Here is a 22253-nt window from a genome sequence, read left to right on the forward strand (position 1 = left end):
ATGTTCTTTTTGTTTGTTTTTTGTTTTTTTCTCTTTGTGTTTCATTTTGGGTGGCTTCTATGGCTATGCCTTCAAGCTCACTAATCTTTTTCTTTTTTCTACATTAATCCACTGTTAATCTCATCATATATATATATTAACCCCAGATATATTTTTTACCTTTAGATGTTTGGTTTGGTCTTTTTTTTTGCATCTTCCATATCTCTACTTAACATGCTCTAAAAGTGTTTCTTGAACATAAAAATATACAGTTGTTATAACTATTTTAATGTGCTGTCTACTAATTCTATAATCTGTGTCATTTCTGGACTGGTTTCTATTGATTTTTCTCATTATGGGTCGCATTTTCCTTTTTCTTTGCATTCCTAGTAACTTTTATTGGATACTAGACACTGAATTTTGCCTTGTTGGGTGTTGGATATTTTTGTATTCTTATAAGTCTTCTTGAGTTTGTTTTGGGATGCAGTTACATTACTTAGGAAGTTTTTGATCTCTTTGGCTCTTGCTTTTGAGTTCTCTTGGATGAGAACAGAGCATCATTTAGTTTAGGGCTAATAATTCCCCACAACTGAGGTAAAACCCTTCTGAGTACCTACCCAAGGCCCCCATGAATTAGAAGGTTTTTCCAGTCTGGCTGGTGAGACTAAGAACTGGCCCTGGTCCTGTGAGAGCCTGGGAAAGATTATTAACTCTAATCCTTTTGGGTGGTTCTTTCCCCAGCCTCAGGGTACTTTCCTAATGTCTATGAGCTCATCAGCACTTAGCTGAAGATTTGAAAGGAGACCTTCAGAGATCTCTGAAGCTCTCTGTGCAGCTGTTTCCTCTCTGATGCTCTGTCCTGTGAACTCTAGCTGCCTTGATCTCCTGACCTCCTCAACACAGGGTTTGAAGTTGATCTCTCCAGGCAGCTGGGGCAATCAAGGGGCTCACCGTGTTGGTTTTGTTTCTTGGGGATCGCCATCCTTGGTTGCTTGATGTCCAAGGTCTTGAAAACTGTTGTTTCATGTATTTTGTCTCATCTTTTAGTTGTTTCAGGTGAGAGGGAAAATCCACACCCCAAACTGGATCCAGTCCCAAGATGTTACTCTGTCTTGGTGGGAGGCGGAAGTTTTTATTAAGTTTGAAAAACTTTTTGAGGGCCTCTGGAGCCCTTGGCTGTGCTAAGCCAAGCTGCTTATCCTCAGGTCAGGAAAAGGGGTGCTTCTTGAAGAGGCTGAAAGGGATTCCAACAGAACCACAAGGAAACTGAGCCATTCTAGGAGAGACAGGGGACTCTGCTTTTCTGTCAAGTCCTTGGCTCTTTTCATTGCGCTAAACTCACTATTTTACATTCCTTTGGCAGTGAAGGTTTTGTTCTCTTCTATTTTGAAACAATATCTCTCAACTTAGTTGAAATCCTGAAGCTTTTTTTTTTTTAAACTTGGTTCCTACTTAGACCCTGCTTGTGTATTTGGGTCACCAAAGGCTTCTATACCTGAGGCAAATTAAAATTTCTCAGTGGTATTTACAGCAACCAGCACCTGCTCCCATAGAAAACCATTGTGTTTTACCTTGAAGATGAATTACAGACATGCTTTTAAAAAATAAATCCTGCATTTCAAGGGTGAAAAAATACCACTTAACAAAACATTCCAGCTGGTTAAATTTAGAACAAGAAAAAACCTGACCCAAGAATATTCTCTGGCTGTGAGCCCAGGGTATTTTTCCTTTTGGAGTGAATTTGGTACAGTTTCATCCATGTGGAGCTGTTGCCTCCCAGCATTTTATTCTGGGATGGAAGGTCAAGAGCAATTGTCTTGTTGCCGAATCCAATGGACACTTCTCAGTTACTAACCTCCTTGACCTCTCAACAGTGTTTGAGATTGTTGACTATTATCTTTTCTTAATACACTGCCTGGCTTACCTTTTCCCTGTCTAGCCTTTCTTCCTCTGCCTGTCTTTTCAGTTGATATTCTTCTCAGTTCTTTTCTGAACCCTCTTCTCACAATAAACATTCTCCTTGGGCTCTTTTATCCATACCATGGCTTCATTGGGAATTCCTAAATCTATATTTTCAGCCTAAGTTATTTTCTCCTGAATTTATATCCAGTGTATTCAACCGTTCACTTGGCATCTTCGCTTGGACAGCAAGTCAGTAACTTGACCTTAGCAGGCTCAGAGTTGCTCTCATGTTCTCCATCTCTGTAAATTGTACTTCTGAACCAAGCTAATTTCTCAGGTCAGAATTTCTCTTCTCTTACCTTTCAATCAACCACCAAGTCCTGTTGATTCTGCCTTTTTCCATCCATCACTTTATGACAAATAGAAGAGGAAAAAGTGAAAGCAGGGACAGATTTTATTTTCTTAGGCTCCAAAATTACTGTGGACAGTGACTGCAGCCTTGAAATTAAAAGACACTTGCTCCTTGGAAGGAAAGCTATGACAAACCTAGACAGCATATTAAAAAAGCAGAGATATCACTTTGTTGACAAAGGTCCATATAGTCAAAGCTATGGTTTTTCCAGTAGTCATGTATGGATGTGAAAGTTGGACCATAAAGAAGGCTGAGCACCAAAGAATTGATGCCTTTGAACTGTGGTGTTGGAGAAGACTCTTGAGAGTCCCTTGGACTGCAAGGAGATCAAACCAGTCAATCCTAAAGGAAATCAATCCTGAATATTCATTGGAAGGACTGATGCTGAAGCTGAAACTCCAATACTTTGGCCATCTGATGGGAAGAACTGACTCATTGAAAAAGACCCTGATGCTGGGAAAGACTGAAGGCAGGAGGAGAAGGGGATGATAGAGGATGAGATGGTTGGATGGCAGTACCAACTTGGTGGACATGAGTTTGAGCAAACTCTGAGAGTTGGTGATGGACAGGGAAGCCTGGTATGTTACAGTCCATGATGTCTCAAAGAGTCAGACACAACTGAGCAACTGAACTGAACTGAACTGAAAGAAAATCAGTCCTGAATGTTCATTGGAAGGACTAGTGCTGAAGTTCCACTACTTCAGCCCACATGAAGTGAAGAGCTGACTTATTGGAAAAGACCCTGATGCTGGGAAAGACTGAAAGCAAAAGAAGAGGGTGGCAGAGGATAAGATGGTTAGATAGCATCACTGACTCAATGGACATAAATTTGAGCAAACTCCAGGAGATAGTGGAGGACAGAAGTCTGGCATGCTGCAGTCCATGGGGTCACAAAGAGTCGGACGTGACTTAGCGACTGAACAACAACAATAAGCCCTACTGTTACTGCACTAGTTTTTTTTTAAAGCTGGGTCCCTGGAAAAGACTTTGCCTAATAACACTTCTGATTCCAACCCTCATGCCACCCCTCCATCTTCCCAATCCACTTTTGACACTCTAGCCAGAATGATTTTTCTAAAGCACAAAACCTGTTGGGACCTTACTTAAAATCTTTCAATGACTGTCCTACATTTAGGAGCCTGAGCTCCTTTTAATAATACCTGAAGCCCTGTAAGATGTTTATTTTCTTGTGTATTACTTCCTTCATCACACGCCAAGTTCCCTGCCACATATCCCATTGCTTTGTTCCTCAAATGTGTGAGCTTCTCTCACTTTCTGGTCCTTGAGTGTTTTGCTCTCTTTACCTGTAACCCTTCCTTCACCTCCTTAGCTTGGCTAAATTGTCCTTTGGGTTTCACTTTCTTTGAGAAGTCTTCTCTGACTTGCTTTCTCATCCTGGTTTGTCCAGCTGCCCAGGCTAAGTGAGATATTAATCCGTGTTTCTGCAGGTTACCGCGTTTCCTCTGTTGTAACACTCATCCAGTCTTCCACCAGATTTTAAACTCCATCTTGTTCACTTCTGTATGCTCAGTGTTCAGCATAAGGCTTGACACAACACAGGTGCTTATTAGCTTAGCAAACATTTGTTGAATTGATTCTTAATGTGTCAGAAGCCATGGAGGTCTTAGACCTACTAGTTTGCAGCCTCATCACTCTGAGCAGGAAGATTAGTGTGAATGATGACATTCTATAATGGTTCTTTGGCTGGACTCTTATTCTTCCACTGTTTATTTACTACCCTAGCAACCTGATTCATTTAACAACTCTGAAACTTAGTTGTCTCATCTATAAATACAAAGGCTTGAACTTCCTGAAGGCAAATGGTGGGATGATCTTTTTTCTTTTTTTGGTTACTAGTATTTATATATTTGGAGAAGGCAATGGCACCCCACTCCAGTACTCTTGCCTGGAGAATCCCATGGACGGAGGAGCCTGGTGGGCTGCAGTCCATGGGGTCACTAGGAGTCGGACACAACTGAGCGACTTCACTTTCACTTTTCACTTTCATGCATTGGAGAAGGAAATGGCAACCCACTGCAGTGTTCTTGCCTGGAGAATCCCAGGGACGGCGGAGCCTGGTGGGCTGCCGTCTGTGGGGTCACACAGAGTCAGACACGACTGAAGTGACTTAGCAGCAGCAGCACTAATATGTTCATTACATTTGAGCCATCTTTGTGTTCCTAGAATAAATATCATTTGAATGAATCATGAATTTACTGCTGGATTTGATTTGCTATTATTTTATTTAGGATTTCTGTGTCTATATTCATAAGTCAGATTGGCCTAGCAGAGATTTAAAACTAGTTATAGGACATAGATGTATTTCATTTGACTTACATAATATTTTGAAAAGATTTGAATTGTCAATATTAAAAAATTGGGAAATATATTAAAAATTAGAGATTTCTGATTTTTAAAAAAGGAATGTGGCAAAACTGGGAGGATGTGGGTCTAGCTTTGTCACATTTTTAATAGATCTTCTTTTTCTATGTTTTCTATTTTATTAATTTCTACTCTTGTTTTTATCTTTGGCCTTTGGTCTGTAGTTTGCTGCTGCTAACCTTATCTGGTTTTTGTCTTTGCTTAGCCTCATATCTAGGGCTGACAAATCTTCCAGCATTTTTTATAGTTCTGAAAAAGTTTTAAACTACAGAGGCATTATCTGTTTCTTGAAGGTCTAATAGAATTGGTCTCTAAAGCTGTCTGTTGTTTAGTCATGTCCGACTCTTTTGTGATCCCGTGACTGTAGCCTGCTGGGCTTCTCTGTCCATGAAATTTCCCAGGCAAGAATACTAGAGTGGGTTGCCATTTCCATCTAAGTCTTCTATAATTTTGTCAGGTAGATTTTTTATTCCCTTTTGTATTTTATCTATGGTTAGTGATCTATTAAAAATTTCAAACTCTTGTATCAATTTTAATAATTAATACTTTCTAGAAAAGCATCAGTTCCCCCCCAGATTTTCACATTTACAAATAAGGTTGCAATGGTTTTCTCTCATAATTTAAAGAATTACGTTTGTATCTTGGCTATCTCTCTCTTTCCTAAACTTGCTTCTTTATAGCTTTCTTTGTTTTGCAGAATTCTGTTCTTTGAAAAGAACCAGGCCATGGTTTTATTGTTGAAGTCTATTTTCTAAAGATAAGTTTCAACTTTAACCTTATTATTTCCTTTTAAAATTTCATCTGCAATAGCTGTTCCACTTTTAACTTTTTAAAATGTCTTTAAAGAATTTTGAAAATTGTTCTTATTTTCTAAATCAAATCATGTTTTCCCTGAATTTTCTACTCTATTCCATTGATCTGTCTTCTTTCTATATTATTTTAAGACTATTTAATGTCTGGTAGTCTTTGTCCCCTTTATTATTATTTTTCAAAATTGCTTTGACTATCAGGTCAGATGATATCTTAAAGGCACTAGGTTTCTTTGATAGCTAATGTGAAAATGTACCCAAATAAATCTCTCTAGTCCCTTCCATCCAAACACGAGAAGTCCTTATTCTTCTAGAAACAGAGTCAGTCTTAAAAAAAATATCTATAATCAATCTTTGTATGTGGATGTAGTGTACGTGTATAGGACATTTAAGTGGGTTTTTTTTTTTCCTGTGTGTGTGTGTGTGTGTAGCATGTGGCTATGCACCTATGTATGTCCAGAGATGTGATTATATATATGTGCGGGATGTGTATGTGGTGTGTTGATTAGCGTGTGGGGTGTGTGTATCTATATGGTACATTTGTATATCTGGTGTATTTGTGAATGTACATCAGAAGTGTTGTGGTAGGTGTGTGTGTGCAGTGTGTGTGTGTGCAGTATTCACACCTGCAGAAGTGCAGGTGTGTGTGTGCAGTGTTTACATTGTGTGTGTAGTTTGTCTACGTATGTGCGGAGCGTGTGTAAGTATAAGAGGGTTACTGAGACCCATGGCCAGGGGGAGCTAGAGTGTTCAGGGCACGTCCCAAAGCCAGGCCTGGTTCTCACGCTCCCTTGCCTTTTTGGAGAAAGCAGGGCCATAAACGGCAACCCTTTCTGGATGTTCCCTGTCACCGGCAGTGTGGGTTAAAGGGCCAGTGTCTCTTGCAGTGCCGCTGCCCAGGCTCCGCTCACTTCTGTCCTCCCCCTCCTGAGAAAAGAGCAACCTTCCCCTTTAAGAGAAGGAAGCTTCATTGCTCTACTAAAGAAAGGGATCTAACATTTGGTGGTGAGGGTGGTAGAGGTGGTGCCACCACAGGACAGAGTGGCACTGGGGTCTCCCAGCTGAACAGGTTAGCTGCTGATGCGGCAGAAGGACTCATGAGGGAACCTGCAAGGCAGCGGGACCTTGACCCCAGTGGGGGTGAAGGGCCCCGTGTGGGCCTCAGTCTTTTCTCCCCCAGGCCACATACGGATAATGTAAGTCTGCCCAGCCCTCCTGCTGGCTGTACCTTAGTACCTCTAAGATATCACCTGGTCTGATATCCAAAACAATTTGGAAAAATAATAATAGAGGGGGCTAGGACTGACTGGGGCTTTCCAGGTAGTGCTAGTGGTAAAGAACCCACCTGCCAATGCAGGAGACATGAAATGTGGGTTTGATCCCTGGGTCGGGAAGATGCCCTGGAGGAGAGCATGGCAACCCACTCTAGTATTCTTGCCTGGATAATCCCCACAGATAGAAGAGCCTGGTGGGCTGCAGTCCGTAGGGTCTCGTAGAGTTGGACACAACTGAAGTGACTTAGCACGCACGCACGCATGCAGGACTTAACAGATGTTAAATAGTCCTAAAATAATGTAGAAAGAAGACAAACAGGTCAATGGACCAGAATAGAATGTGCATCTGCTGGTTGCTCACAGCTTCCTGAGTTCAAGGTGGTCTTCCCTAGTGCAAGTGGTCCCTGGCAGAGCTTTGAAGGGGCCACTGTCACCTGGGCTCATCACTTTTCCCTTCATGGACTTCCCTTTCCCCAGGCTGTGGAATACCATACTTTCTAATTCCTACTGGGGTGAACCCCTCTCTTGGAGGCATCCTCAGGCGTGTTATGCTCCCATCTTGCTTCCACAGGTCTTCAGCACTTTCAGCCTCAGAGTCTTGTCTGCATTCTATGGCTTGAGCCTAAACTTGCCTATTTTCCCTGGCTGCATGGAGTGGCAGAGCCAGGATACCTCCCTGGCCAGAAAGGATGCCTGGACTCAGACTTCCCCAGCCAGGAGAAGGATCAGGCCCACTCAAGTCCAGGGTGCAGGTAAGTCTGTCTACCATTGGGCTGGGGCCAGGGAAGCAGGCTTGTCCCTGCTATGGGCAGTGCTCAACAAGTGGGTGTGGAGAAAGAGGAGAAAGGGCTTTACAATGTGCCAGGATTCAAACGATCCGCTGGCTGTTACGTGAGTCATTTGCAGTTGACCACTAGTTTGTAGATTTCTGGGCTCTTCTCCAGTTTCTCCTCCCCTCTGGTGGCCAGTTGGCCCTGTGGCATCTAGTTTCCTTGCCTGCCTCAAGAAGGCAGGTCTGCGACCTTCACTTGCCATTGGTCATGGGGCAGGCATGGAGGCCAAGGAAGAACAGAAGGAGGGTGGTCCTTGGGGCAGACAGGGCTGGGCTCAACTTTCAGCTCTGCCAACCCTGGACAAGTCACCTGTTCTCTCTGTGTGAGATTCAGATTTAGCCCTGGTGAATTGGAGCTAATACTTCCTAGAGTTACTGGTAAAGATTAACCAAGAAGATGGCTGTAAATTGCACAGCTCAGCCACTGGCACTAGGTCCTCCATACATAAAGCTTTTTTCTCCACTTTCTCTCTTGCATCCCCCCATCTTGTCTTGAGTGGCTCAATGAGTCACAAATATCCATTTGGCAACTTCCAACACTCCCCATTTTTAGATTTACATAAGACCAGCAGCTTTCCCTCCCTCAGCAGCAACAGTCAGAGGGTTGCAAAGCAGATGTCTTGGTGTGAAACTGCTCCCAGAGGCATCCCATGAATGTTTGCCGACAAAACAGCACAGGGGCTGTCCCTCTTTCCAGCTCTGCTTCCTCCCACCACTCGGGAGATTGGAAGGGCCTATCCCTCTACATGGGCTTCGCAGTGGTAAAGAATCCGCCTGCCAATGCAGGAGACGTGGGTTCAATCCCTAAGTCAAGAAGATCCCCTAGAGTAGGAAATGGCACCCACTCCAGTATTCTGGCCTGGAAAATCTCATAGACAGAGGAGCCCGGCAGGCTAGTTCTTGGGGTCCCAAAGAATCGGATACTACTGGGCACATCCACACCTCTCCACGCACTATACTGTGCTTTTCTTCCTCTCAGGTGCTAGGGGTCTGTCCTCCTGTCCCCTGGCACCAGGCTGCAGATGGTGGGCCATGAGGCTGGCTGGAGGAAGCTGCTCTGGTCTGGACCTGTGCCAGGCTGCTCCCACCCAAGAGAAGGCTCAAGAAAGAGATGGAGGGGCCGGGGTCAGGGAAGGGGCCTGCAGCCTGGCTGCTGGTGGTGGTGGTGGTGTGGGGGGTCAGGGATCCAAGAGTGCAGAACATTTTCCCAACTCCCACTGCATTGGGCTAGGAGGTGCTCCTCTGTCCTTGCTTAGGGAGGGTGATTACTGGCCTGAACTTCAAAGCATGTTGAACATGGCTAATTGCTGGCCTGAGGGTGCCAGGCGTGGGCAAGTCAGGAGTCGCGGGCCCGGCATAGGGCTGGAACTTGCAGCCCAGCCCGGGCCCGAGAGCCCCGATCCCCCGGTAGGGTCGCCCGTGGATCGCGGTCCCTGGCCTGTCCTGGCCGCCGTGCTGCTGTTGCAGAGGGCCCGCGGTCGCCTCCTTCCCCTCTGCCCGCGGCGGCTCGGTCAGGTGGAAATCTCCCCATTCAAACCCGCGCGGGCCAATCAGAACCCGGCGCGCCGCCGGTTCAAACATGCGCTGCACCCGGCCTCCCGCCTGGCGGCGGAGACACTGGCGCGGGGGCGGGTGAACCTGCTGCCTCGGTTACTGGGAGCAACACAGACGCCTCGAGTTACAGGCGCCCTCGCCCTGGCACGGCCGGAGCGGAGCCGTGGCCATGGAGCGCTCCCTGCACCGCGTCTCCCTCGGGAGCCGGCGCGCCCAGCCGGGCTTGTCCTTCTATCTCACCACCTTTGGTAAGTGCGCCGCCCGGGGTGGCTTCGCTCTGCCTGCATACCCAGAGAGGGCAGCTCCCTCGGGGGTAGGTGAGGCCGGGAGCACCTGACTCCCATGGTCATCCAGGAGGGGCTCAAGGCAGAGGCTCAGCCCGAGCAAGCCTCTGGACACCACCTGCTGCTTGGCCATTGGTGTCAAGGGTAGTTGCTGCTGGCTCTCTTGGCTGGAATAATCATGCCCAGTTAATACTTGAGAGATTCGGTCTGCCACTGCTGAGTTTCCCATTAGCAAGCTGCTCAGGGTTAAATCAAGGTCTTGTTACTACATCTTGAGATCTGGGTCCTCTTTCCTTTGGCTCAGGGACAAGACAGGTGCCAGGTCAGCCCAGGGGGCCTTGGCTTCTTGTGGGCTCCCCTTGGGCACAGCAGTGTGGTGGCTCCCGTGGACACCTGACCCTCAGCAGGGGTGGAAGGATTCTCTCCTCCAGGAGTTACCTGGCTCTCTGAAGGTTCACAGGGCTGCCCTGGGGACTGGAGGTAGAAAGAAGTGGGCAGTAGGCACCTGCTTCCAAACCCCTAGATAGCACAGCTGAGTTCCCCCAGTAACAGTGGGGCAGCAACCTTCCCAATGGTCTGGGCAAAGCCGGCCTCCCAAGTCCCCGAAGTGAAGATAATTAGCCCTGGCCTAGGATGCAGCCCTTCGCAGCCCTTGTCTCCTCACTGGTTCTGCAACTCTGTGGGGAGGGAGTTATATCTCTTCCCTGAAGACTTGAGATATAGAGACGAAAGTCTCCCAGTGAGCCATTTGGTGCCTAAGCTCAAGCCTTCTGAGATGCCATGTCTAGAACATTAAAACAACAACAACAAAAACACTTCAAAACAGATTTTTTTAACATCAAAAACATTTTGTATTGGGATATAGCTGATTAACAATGTTGTGGGAGTTTCAGGTGAACAGTGAGGGGATTCAGCCATACATGTACATGTACAAAACAACTTTTATACAATTTTCTTTATGAAGGATGAAATAGTTATTGCAACGTAAGTGGACTTTGCACACATTTCAAAGACAGAGCACCGAAGGAGTTATACCCTCCCTGGGGTTCTGGCTCTCCTATTCAGAGGCTTACCTCTATCAGTACACTTGGGTGTTCACAACCTGCCTCTTCTCTAGGGGCAGAAGGAGTGATGGAAAAGCAGTGGCTTGGCCCCTAGATATGACCTGTGATCTGGCATCTTGGAATTCACGGGTCCAGTTGGTAGAGGCTAACAATAAGAGGAATTAACTTGCCACTGTTTGTTGCATGTTTGTCTTTCGCCATGCCACATGCCAAGTGCTTTCCCTGTATCATCTCATTTAAGCCTCCCAACTGTTAGAGGCAATTCTCGTGAACCCCATGGGGATGTGGGGCTGTACCAGACAAGGGAGGCTTCTGGGATGATCTTAGTTGGTAGGGCTGGGGTGGTCAGGAAAGAGTGGCAGAGAGGTGTGGTGGCAGAGGCCTTGGTACCTTAGCTGTATCCTGATTAAAAAGTAAAAAATATGTTTCATTGTTTTTCCTCCTTATTATCACGGTAAGATGTATTAATTGTTGAACACAGTGAGAAGAAGAAAGTGAAAATCCCCTGTAATCTGACTCCCCAGAGAAAGCCATTGTTAACATGGTTTATATCCTTCCAGACTTATTTCTCTGTGTGTGTGCCTGCCTGACTTTAACAAAATTGAGATCCTATTGTATGTACAGCTTTGTAACTCATTTCATTTCCTTACTAGTGTGGTGGGACTATTTCCTTGTATCAGCCTGTATTCCTCTGTTGAAGTAATCTCCTTGCTAGATCTGGGAAACTGGGGAGAGTCCAGCCCAGCAGGGAGTGGACGCCCTGCCCAGCCACACCTCCAGGCTGGGGTGGGTGGGTATCAGGGAAGGTTGCTATGTGAACCAGTGACTGTGCCCTGAGTGTGCAGCAGGCGGGCAGGAACCTGGTGGGGTGGGGAGCCTCTTGCTCCGTGTATGTAGCCTCCTCTCAACTCTCTCTGAGGACAGACACTGGAAAAGTTTCCTCTGGTTTCCTGCATTAACTCTGTTTCCTTGACAAAATCAGCCCTCTTCCAGGCTGCTGGTTTTCTTTGTGCACTGAATGACCTTTGCTCGTCTGCTTGTGAATGAGGAGTCTTATCAGAGGTTATCAAATGTGGCCAATAATTAGAAGCACCTGGAGAGCCTGTTAAATGGACAGATTCCTGGGGACTTCCCTGGTGGTCCAGTGGCTAAGATTTCATGCTCCCATTGTGCCAGCCCCAGGTTCGATCGCTGGTCAGGGAACTAGATCTCACGTACTGCAATGAAAAAAACAAACAAAAATATCTCACAGGCTGCAGCAAAGATCCTGAATGCTGCAATTAATACCTGGTGCAGCCAAATAAATAAATAGTAAAAAACAAAAGCAAAAAAACCTACAGATTCCTAGAATCGTCTCCTGAAGATCCTGGTTTAACAGGTTTGGGGTAGAGTCAAGAAGTCACAGAAGTAGTATTTTGATAATCAGCCGAGTTTGGAAGCTATAGATTCAGAGTCAGTTTTGATAGCCACCGTGGACTCCCTTAAAATGAAGGTCTTTGCTAAACTTTCCTCAATTTCCTGGCTTTTCCCCAGCATGGCAGGTAGCTCCTGGCCTTCAGCTGCGGGCTTTGCCAGGGTGGAACCAGATGAAGCTACTGCCTAGCTGGTAGTTTTCCTGAGCATAAACAGTTAAAGGGAGGTAAATTTCCAGAATTCCTTTCAGGGAGAATACTGTATGGAATATGTTGTGGTTTATGCACTTGTATGTATGTGTTTGTGTGCATGAGTACAAACCTTTGTCTCCCACTAAGGGCACCTTCAAGTAAGGTTAATTGGCCATGCTTTAAGTTGCCTTGTAGGAGGTGGCCTGGCTTCAGGGGAGAGGAGTAAGTAAACTAGGGTTTGAACCTAACAACTCCAGAGGGATTTTTACTTATGAGAAATGGTATAATTTGAAGAAGCCATTACTGGTACACATAAGATTTTTCCCCTTCAGGATTATATATTTTAATTTTATTAGTATATTTGCTGGCTTTAAAAAATAGCTTTATTGAGATATAATTTACACACGTACAATTCATTCATTTAAAGTATACAATTAAGTGGTTTTCAGCGTATTCTCAGAGTTGTGTAACCATCACCACAGTCAATTTCAGACCATTTTTATCACTTCAGAAAGAAACACTATACCTGTTAGTTTGAAAGTGAAAGTCACTCAGTTGTGACCAACTCTTTGTGATCCCATGGACTGTAGTCTGCCAGGCTCTCCTGTCCTGGAATTCTCCAGGCCAGAATACTGGAGTGGGTAGCCGTTCCCTTCTCCGGGGGATCTTCCCAACCCAGCGATGGAACCCAGGTCTCCCGCATTGTAGGTGGATTCTTTACTGTCTGAGCCACCAAGGAAGCCCTAGTTTATTACCCCCCAGTTCCCAGTCCCCTCTGTCCCTCAACTCTAAGCAATCACTAATTTACTTTCTGTCTCTATAGATTTGCTTATTTGGGATATTTCATGTAAATGGAATCATGTAACGTGTGGTCTTTTGTGAATGGCTTCTTTCACTTAGCATACGGTCTTCAAGGTTCATCCATGTTGTAGCATGTATCAACACTTCACTGATTTTTTATGGCTGGTAATATTCCATTGTCTGGATATACCACATTTTGTTTATGCACTCACCAATGGACATTTAGGTGGCTTCTGTCTTTCGTCTATTACGAATACTGCTCTGCTACAAACATTCATACACAAGTTTTTGTGTGGACAAATATTTTCAATTCTCTTGCATATATACCTTGGAATAGAATTGCTAGAAGGGACCAGAAGGCCTTCTTCAGTGAATGATGTTTAATAATAGAAGAAAACACCTAAAGGGGAAAGATTAGAGATCTCTTTAGGAAAATTGGAAACATCAAGGGAGCTTTCTGCCCCAAAATGGTCACAATAAAGGATAAAGGATAAAAAAGGCACCTAGTAGGTGCTGAAGAGATCAAGAAGAGAAGGAAAGAATACATGGAAGAACTGTATAAAAAAAGATCTTAATGAACCAGATTACTACAATGGTGTGGTTAGTCACCTAGAGCCAGACATTCTAGACTGTGAAGTCAAGTGGACCTTAAGAAGCAGCTGTTAATAAAGCTAGTAAAGATAGTGCTAAGTCGTGTGAGACTCTTGCAATCCCATGGACTATAGCTTGCCAGGTTCCTCTGTCCATGGGTTTCTCCAGGCAAGAATACTTGAGTGGGTTGCCATTTCCTTCTCCAGGGGAGCTTCCCATAAATCTAGTGGTTGTGGTGAAATTCCAGCAGAACTATTTATGTCCCTAAAGGGCATAAATAAAGGTTTTGCATTCATTATGTCAGCAAATCTGGAAGAAGAGCCAGCAGTGGCCACAGTACTGGAAAAGGTCAATCCAATTCCCAAGAAGGGTGGTACCAAAGAATGTTCTAACCAGCAGACAATTGCACTCATCTCCCATGCTAAGGTCATGCTTAAAATCTTGCATGCTAGGCTTCAACTGTATGCAAACCAAGAGCTGTAGATGTCCGAGCTGGTTTTAGAAAAGGAAGAGGAACTAGAGATCAAATTGCCAACATTCACTGGATTATGGAAAAAGCAAAGGAATTTCAGAAAAATATCTATCTCTGTTTCATCGACTACACTAAAGCCTTTGACTGTGTAGATCATGACAAGCTGTGGAAAGCTCTTAGAGAGATGGGAATACCAGACCATCTTACCCGAGAAAACTATAGGCAGGTCAAGAAGCAGCAGTTGTCTGGAACCTTGTATGGAACAACTGATTGGTTCAAGATTGAGAAAGGAGTATGACTGGGATGTCTGCCGTCACCCTGTTTATTTAACCGATATGCTGAGCTCATCATGAGAAATGCTGGGCTGGATGAGTTACAAGCTGGAATCAAGATAGGCGGGAGAAACATCAACAACCTCAGATATGTGGATGATACCACTCTAATGGTAGAAAGCGAAGAGGAACTAAAGAACCTCTTGATGAGGGTGAAGGAGGAGAGTGAAAGAGCTGCCTTAAGGCTAAATATTAAAAAAAACTAGGATCATGGCATCCGGCTCCATTACTTCATGGCAAAAAAAAGGGGAAAAGGTGAAAACAATGACAGATTTCTTCTTCTTGGGCTCCAAAATCACTGTGGATGATGACTGCAGCCATGAAATCAGAAGACGATTGCTTCTTGGCAGGAAAGCGATGACAAACCTAGACAGTGTGTTGAGAATCAGAGACATTCCTCTGCCGACAAAGGCCCATATAGTCAAGGCTATGCTCTTCCCAGTGGTCACATATGGTTGTGAGAGCTGGACCATAAAGAAGGCAGAATGCCAAAGAATTGATGCCTTCAAACTGTGGTGCTGGAGAAGACTCCTAAGAGTCCCTTGGACAGCAAGGAGATCAAACAAGTCAATCAATCTTAAGGGAGATCAACTCTGAATATTCACTGGAAGGGCTGAAGCTGAAGCTCCAGTATTTTGGTCACCTAATGTGAACAGATGACTCATTGGAAAAGTCCTTGATGCTGGGAAAGATCGAGGGGAGGAGAAGAGGGTGTCAGAGGATGAGATGGCTGGACAGCATCACCAATGCAATGAACATGAATTTGGGTAAACTCTGGGAGATGGTGAGGGACAGGGGGGCATGGTGTGCTGCAGTCCATGGGGTTGCAAAGAGTTGGACATGACTGGTTGACTGAACAACAACAACAGCAAGAATTGCTAGGTCAAATGGCAACTCTGTGTTTAACTGTTTGAGAAGCTATCAAACTCTCTTCCAGAGTGGTTGTACCATTTTACATTTCCATTGGCAAGGCTAAGGTTTTTATTTCTCCACAGTCTCACCAACACTTGTTATTGTCTGACTTTTTGGTTCTAGCCATCCTAGTAGATGTGAAGTGGTATGTCATTAAGGTTTTGACTTGCATTTCTCTGAGGACCAGTGCTATTGAGCATCTTTCATATGCTTATGGGCTAATTATATATTTGTGAAAGTTTATTCAGATTATTTGCCCATTTAATTTAAAATTAACTTAAATAGCCAATTTCAGGACTGAAAGTGAAAGTCACTCAGTTGTGTCTGACTCTTTGTGACCCCATGGACTATACAGTCCTTGGAAATCTCCAGGCCAGAATACTGGAGTGCGTAGCCTTTCCCTTTTCCACAGGATCTTCCCAACACAGGGATTGAACCCAGGTCTCCCTCATTGCAGGCAAATTCTTTACCAGCTGAGCCACAAGGAAAGCCCATGAATACTGGAGTGGGTAGCCTATCCCTTCTCCAGTGGATCTTCCGGACCCGGGAATCCAACTGGGGTCTCCTGCATTGTAGGCAGATTCTTTACCAACTGAGCTATAAGGGAAGCCCTGATTCCAGGACTATTTGTTTTTTATTAAGTTGCAAGGGCTCAGTGGTAAAGAGTCTGCCTGCCAAGCAGGAGATGTGGGTTCAATCTCTGGGTCAGAAAGATCCCCTGGAGAAGGAAATGGCAACTCACTCCAGTATTCTTGCCTAGAAAATCCCATGGACAGAGGAGCCTGGCAGATTACAGTCTGTGGGGTCACAAAGAGTCAGACATGACTTGAATGAGCACACTACTACCACCGAGAGTTCTTTGTATATGCTAGATACTAGTCCCTTATCATAAATTATTTACAAATTTTTTTTCAATCTGTGGGTTTTTTGACCCACTTTCTTGCTAGTTTTCTTTGAAGCACAAACGTTTTTCATTTTGATGAAGTCCAGTTAATCCATTTTACATTTTGTTACTTGTACTTTTGGTGTCAAATCTCAGCATCTACTGTCATATCCAAGATCACAGAGATTTAATTCTGTTTTCTTCTAAGTGTCTTATAGTTTTGACTCTTAGATTTTGGTCTTTGAGTTTGAGTTTAAAAAGTATTTTTTAAAGAAGATTTTGAGTTAATTTTTGTATATGGTGTGAGGAAAGGATCCAACTTAATTCGTGTGTATATGGTTTCCAGTTGTCTTGGGATCATTTGCTGAAAATGCCATTATATTGTCATTGGATGGTCTTGGCACCTATGTTGAAAATTAATTGACCATACATACATGAGTTTCTTTTCAGACTTTTAATTCTTTTCCATTGATCTGTCTGTCTATTCATTGGAAGGATGCTGGGAAGGATTGAAGGCAAAAGGAGAAAGGAGCAACAGAGGATGAGATGGTTAGATAGCATCACTGACTCAATGGACATGAGTTTGAGCAAACTCCAGGAGACAGTGAAGGACAGAGGAGCCTGGTGTGCTGTAGTCCATGGGGTTGCACAGTCCAACAAGATTTAGTGAGTGAACAAGAAAATTTTTATGCCAGTATCACACTATCTTGATTACTGTTGCTTTGTAGTAAGTTTTGAAATTGGGAAGTGTGAATCTTTCAACTTTTTTCTTCTTTTTCAAGATTATTTGACTATCTTGGATTTCCTGAGTTTCTACGTGAATTTTAGGCACAATTTATATAGAAAATATAAGCCCAAGTTCATAAAAAGGTTTGATAAATATCTAAAGAGTATCTTCTTGAAAGGATACCAACTTATTAGCTGGCCTGAGGCAACAGATAATTAACCTACCTGGGATTCGGTCCAGGAGCTGAATGTGGTGAGTGGTCATGGAAGAGAACAGGTTGCCTTTCCTCCAGGGTGTCTGAGCCAGGAGCTGATAGGCAGCCTGGACATGTTTTGAGGGCTGCAGGGAACTGTGAACATTGGGTGACACAAGACACAGCCCACCTCTCTTTAGAACTGTTATCCCCAAATGAACCTGCAGGATAAAAGCTGTGGGTAGCGGCTTTGCGTGTCAGCTCTAGAGGAAGCGACCAGAATCTTTGGTTCACCAGAGGGACAAAGTCAGAAAGATGTGGTTCTGAAGGCAGAGTAGACTTAGGAATGTCATTAACCTACTGGGCATCTTCTTTGTTTTTCTGTGTTTGTTGTGCCAGTACCATGTTAGCAGGGGCTTGTCCCTCTCCTTTCTCGGCCTCACATTAGAAGCTACAGAGATAAAAAGTCCATTTCCATAGTGAGAATGAAGCTTGGGAACAGATGCCAGGAGGATGATGTGTTGGGCAATGAGAAGTCAGGCCCTGAACTGGAGGCCTGCAACATGGCCCTGCCAGCTGCCCCTGGCTCACCCTGCTGCCCTGAGCCCGCAGTAGTCCCTGGGCTTGGCTGGGAAACCCGTTAACCATGTCTCAGAAGCTTGTCATTTGCTGGTCAGGGTCCTCAGCCTTTATTGGCTTTCCTGTCGGTTGGAGACCATTTGCTTGGGAGCGTTCAGAAACTCTCAGAGTTTCTGGCCTGTCAACAGCCCTTTGTTCTCTTTCCCAATTCTGCTTTTTATGTTCTTTTTCTTTCTTTTTTTGCCATGCCATGCATGGCCTGTGGGATCTTAGTTCCCTGACCAGGGGTCAAACCCTTGCCCCCTGCAGTGGAAGCACAGAACCTTAACCTCTAGACCACCAGGGAAGCCCTTTATGTTCTTTTTTTTTTTTTTTAACAAAACAAAATGAAACTCTTTATTATGAAAGTTAGCACACAGACAGAAAGTGTCCTCCAAATGACATGCAGTGCAGTGGTTTATCATGAAGCAGACACGACTGCCAGAATCCAGAAGCCTTATATTTGATGTGTAGTTTTTTTTTTTTGTTTTTTTTTTTTATCATTCAGTTCAAAATATTTTCTAATTTTCAAGTAATTTCTTGTTGAATTCATTGGTTATTTGGAAGTATATTTCTTAATTTCTAAGTATTGGGGATTTTAGTCGTTTTTTGTCCAATGTATTTTGCATCCTTTCAGTCCTTTGATGGCCCAGCATAATGTCAATTTTTATAAATGTTTTGTTTGTGCTTGAAAAGATCTGTAGTAGATGGGTGTAGGGTTCTTTGTATATGTCAGGTTTAGGTCAAGTTCGCTACTTTTGTTGTTCACATATTCTGTCTTTGCTGATTTTTTTCCACATCAGTTACTAAAAGAAGTGGGTTAAAATTCCTGTTATGACTGTAAATTTATCAATTTCTCATTTTAGTTCTGTCATTTTCTCCTTTATGTATTTTGAAGCAATAGTAAAAGCATACAAATTTAGAATTATTATTTTTCTGATGAGCTGAAACGCTTATTATTATGATCTTCTTTTATTGTTTGAAGTCTTCTCTTTATTTCTAGTGGAGATAAAGTCTACTTTTCCTGACATTGACATAAATAGCTGGTCTTCTTTTGGTTAATAATTGCATATCTCTTTCCATCATGTTTCTTTAAATCTTTCTGTTTCTTTACATTTTAGATGCAGTGTCTATTATAAAGGGCAGACACAGACTTGTTTTTTTTTCTTCGTAATACAGACCTGGAATGATCTCTTCCTTTAAAAGGATCTTTATTTGCTTCTGACAGGTGCTTGAGGTCACTAGCAATCTGGAATAACCTTAATTCAGTGTTAGGGACTGAGACTGAGTTGGGCTGCAGTCCTGTGTGGGACTGTTTAGCTGTGGTTTTGTTGCTGTTGTTGCTGTTCAGTTGCCAAGTCATGTCCGACTCTTTGCAATCCCATGAACTGCAGCACGGCAGTCTTCCCTGTCCTTTACCACCTCCCAGTTTGCTCAAATTTATGTTCATTGAGTCAGTGATGCTATCTAACCATCTCATCCTCTGCCACCCAATTCTCCTCCTGCCTTCAGTCTTTCCCAGCATCAGGGTCTTTTCCATTGAGTAAACTCTTCACATCAGGTGGCCAAAATATTGGAGCTTCAGCTTCCCTATCAGCCCTTCCAGTGAATATTCAGGGTTGATTTCCTTTTGGCTGGTTTGATCTCCTTGCTGTCCCAGGGACTCTCAAGAGTCCTTGGATTAACATGGGACATTTCCAGATTGTGCAGTTTGGTGATAGTGAGTATCGTTTAAATCTATCAAAATTCTTTATTAAGAAAATCAAGGACCTCAAAAACTGGAAGTCTTCTTTATCCTCAGTCATACTATAGTGATTTATCTTAGAAGTGTATTTTCTTAACAATTTTTAAAATTGAAAAATTGCTTGAGAATTGAGATCAAATTTAACTGTGGAGGCAACATGAGTATGTATTAGTTATCTACTGTATCATAACAAATGGTCCTACTAAGTGTTGGCTTAAAAAAACATTTTTAATCTCACTGTTTCTGTGTGTCAGGAGTTTGGGGATGGCTTAGCCAGGTGGTTTTTTCTGCGAGTCTCTCACAGAGGTTGCAGTCAAGATGCTAGCAGACTTGAGCTGGCAGCGCAGTCTGCTGCTGAAAGGAAAATCAGCTTGGGAAGCCACATTAATGTCAAATTCCACAGGAAGCAGAGAGTCAGATGAATGGGGTTGGATTGACCCATCAAAATTTTTATTCCGCCACGGCAGCCCTCTGCTCACTGTTGTTCTGCCAGCGTGCATGCGTGCATGCTCAGTCCCTCAGGCGTGGTACCATTAAACACCAGGGCCGTCAAATGGAACTCAAGAGTCTCCCTCCTTAAAACAAGACGTTTGAAATTCTCCAGGGCCACCTCCTGAGAGCTGGGTGGCTCCAGTTCCTCAGCGCCACCGCAGCTACCGAATGTCCCTTGGAGGGCAGGGAGTGAAATTGATAACATAACCCCTCTGAGTGTTACCAGCTGGCTCCAAGCAGCCCCAGCCTCTTCGTGTGTTTGTCCTGTTATCATCCTCCTTCCTGTGGCTTTCAACACATGGCAGTTCTGAAGTGGGGAATTGATTTAGAGGTGAGCAGAGTTTGGAGGTGGCTGCTGCTGCACGCTAGCCAGGCAAGGCCCTCAGATCTGTATTCTCTACACACCCCTGGGCGGCATGAGTTCCTTTTAGGACACAGTCTTGCTGAACCCTGCATCCAGCACTGGTCTGCAACCTCCATCTTCTTCCTTCCTTTTCTGGGTAGGTCTCTTCCTGATGGTGTCCTGAGAATCAGAGCTCGTCTTCCCGTAGCCCTCTACTTAGTAAGGTCTGCTAGATGGATTTTTTTTTTTTTTTAACAACTCATTTAATGGCAACTGGTAATCATCAAAATAGCAATGGTTATCTTCAAAAGTTATCACACTAGCTGTGCTACCATTTCTCAAGGTTGATCAGATACCTAGAGTCACAGACATTTCCCACACAAGATGCGTCATGTAAATCAGACTTGGTTTATCACCAGCATTTATAAAACCAGACCTAGGCAAAGAACTAGGTCTGGGGACACATGCATGGTCTTAATATAGCGAATGTTTAGCCTGCCCTGATTATTACAAAATCAGAACAGTGAGAATATTCACAGTGGGTGGAATTTCTTTAGCCAGCTTCCATACCTTTATCCCCGGAGAAGGCAACGGCAACCCACTCCAGTACTCTTGCCTGGAAAATCCCATGGATGGGGGAGCCTGGTGGGCTGCAGTCCATGGGGTCGCTAAGAGTCAGACATGACTGAGAGACTTCCCTTTCACTTTTCACTTTCAAGCATTGGAGGAGGAAATGGCAACCCACTCCAGTGTTCTTGCCTGGAGAATCCCAGGGACGGAGGAGCCTGGTGGGCTGCCGTCTATGGGGTCACACGACTGAAGTGACTTAGCAACATCAGCAGTAGCAGCATGCTTTTATCCCCATGGTGTCCAATGAGCCTGAAACCCCCAGGTCCTGTGCCCAGCAGAATTTGGATTTGTTGCCATCCCTGCCTGCACTTTTGGAAGCTTGCTCTCATCTAGTATTTCTCCTGCCATGCAGGGCCTGTCTGGCCTCCATTCACCTCTGGGCTCCTGCTCCCTGCTGTGCTCCTGCAGGCTCTCTGGGTGCCCGGCACCACCACCCTTTGTGACAGAGTTGGTGCCCACCTGCAGCCCTATGGGAACTGGGCCCGGGCCTTTTCCAGTGCTCCTGAACACCCGATGAGGATGACTTCAGGTCCTCTAGCCTGAACTTCCTGCACACTCACAGTCCACACCCTGAGCCAGGAGAGAAAGTGGGGATATTGACAAGACCAGAGATTTGGGGGCTTGTGAGAGGCTTGATGAGCTGGTACCTAAACCCGCTGAAGGCCCTAAGGATTCAGCCTGACTTCCTCTCCTCCCAGTGGCTCATTTCTCTAGACTTGGAGACATTTTTGGAGCCTGCCCTCTTTTGGGCTTCCTCTTGGCCTCTAAGTGAAGGAAAAGCCTTGTCATGTGTCTGATGGCCCTCTCTGCTCCTGGACCCCAGGGTTTCATTGGCAGAGGCAGTGGTGCTCAGAAGAGTGTTTTGGAAAACCAGTTCTGAGCACAGGAAAGGAGCTGGAGTTTGGGCATAGTTCTGGGCTCTAGCTCTGGCTTGACCTACTTTGCTCCCCTTGGCCCAGGGCAAGTCACCTTCCATCTCTGGGCAAGACTGTTCTGGCTACCTAATGAAAAGTTTGGACAAGGTGATTTCAGGAGCCTCAGATGTTCAAGTTAGACCATAAAGAAGGCTGAGCACTGAGGACTTTGATGCTTTCAAACTGTGGTGCTGGAGAAGACTCTTGAGAGTCCCTTGGACAGCAAGGAGATCCAACCAGTTAATCCTAAAGGAAATCAACCCTGAATATTCATTGGAAAGACTGATGCTGAAGCTGAAGCTCCAATACTTTGGCCATCTGATGCAAAGAGCCGACTCATTGGAAAAGACCCTGATGTTGGGAAAGATTGAAGGCAGGAGGAGAAGGGGGCAACAGAGGATGAGATGGTCGGATGGCATCACCGACTCAGTGGGCATCAGTTTGAGCAAACTCTGGGAAGTAGTAAAGGACAGGGGAGCTTGGCGTGCTGCAGTTCATGGTGTCT

The 22253-nt window shown here is 44.6% G+C and overlaps 1 protein-coding gene and 1 non-coding gene across 2 annotated transcripts in view; one reads left to right on the forward strand and one right to left on the reverse strand.

Moving 5' to 3' along the window:
* Nucleotides 1-9313: 9313 nt before the first annotated feature.
* Nucleotides 9314-22253, forward strand: part of RGS3 (regulator of G protein signaling 3) — a 139847-nt gene continuing 126907 nt past the window's right edge. The window contains exon 1 of the mRNA XM_055579407.1: nt 9314-9392. Coding sequence (XP_055435382.1) covers nt 9314-9392 — 79 coding nt within the window. The remainder of the gene's footprint in view (nt 9393-22253) is intronic.
* LOC129651908 (small nucleolar RNA SNORA72) lies at nt 20612-20743 on the reverse strand. The gene has a single exon (XR_008714405.1). It is a non-coding gene; the product is annotated as a small nucleolar RNA SNORA72 (small nucleolar RNA).

This window comes from Bubalus kerabau, chromosome 4 (assembly GCF_029407905.1).
Source record: "Bubalus kerabau isolate K-KA32 ecotype Philippines breed swamp buffalo chromosome 4, PCC_UOA_SB_1v2, whole genome shotgun sequence".
Lineage (NCBI taxonomy): Eukaryota > Metazoa > Chordata > Mammalia > Artiodactyla > Bovidae > Bubalus > Bubalus kerabau.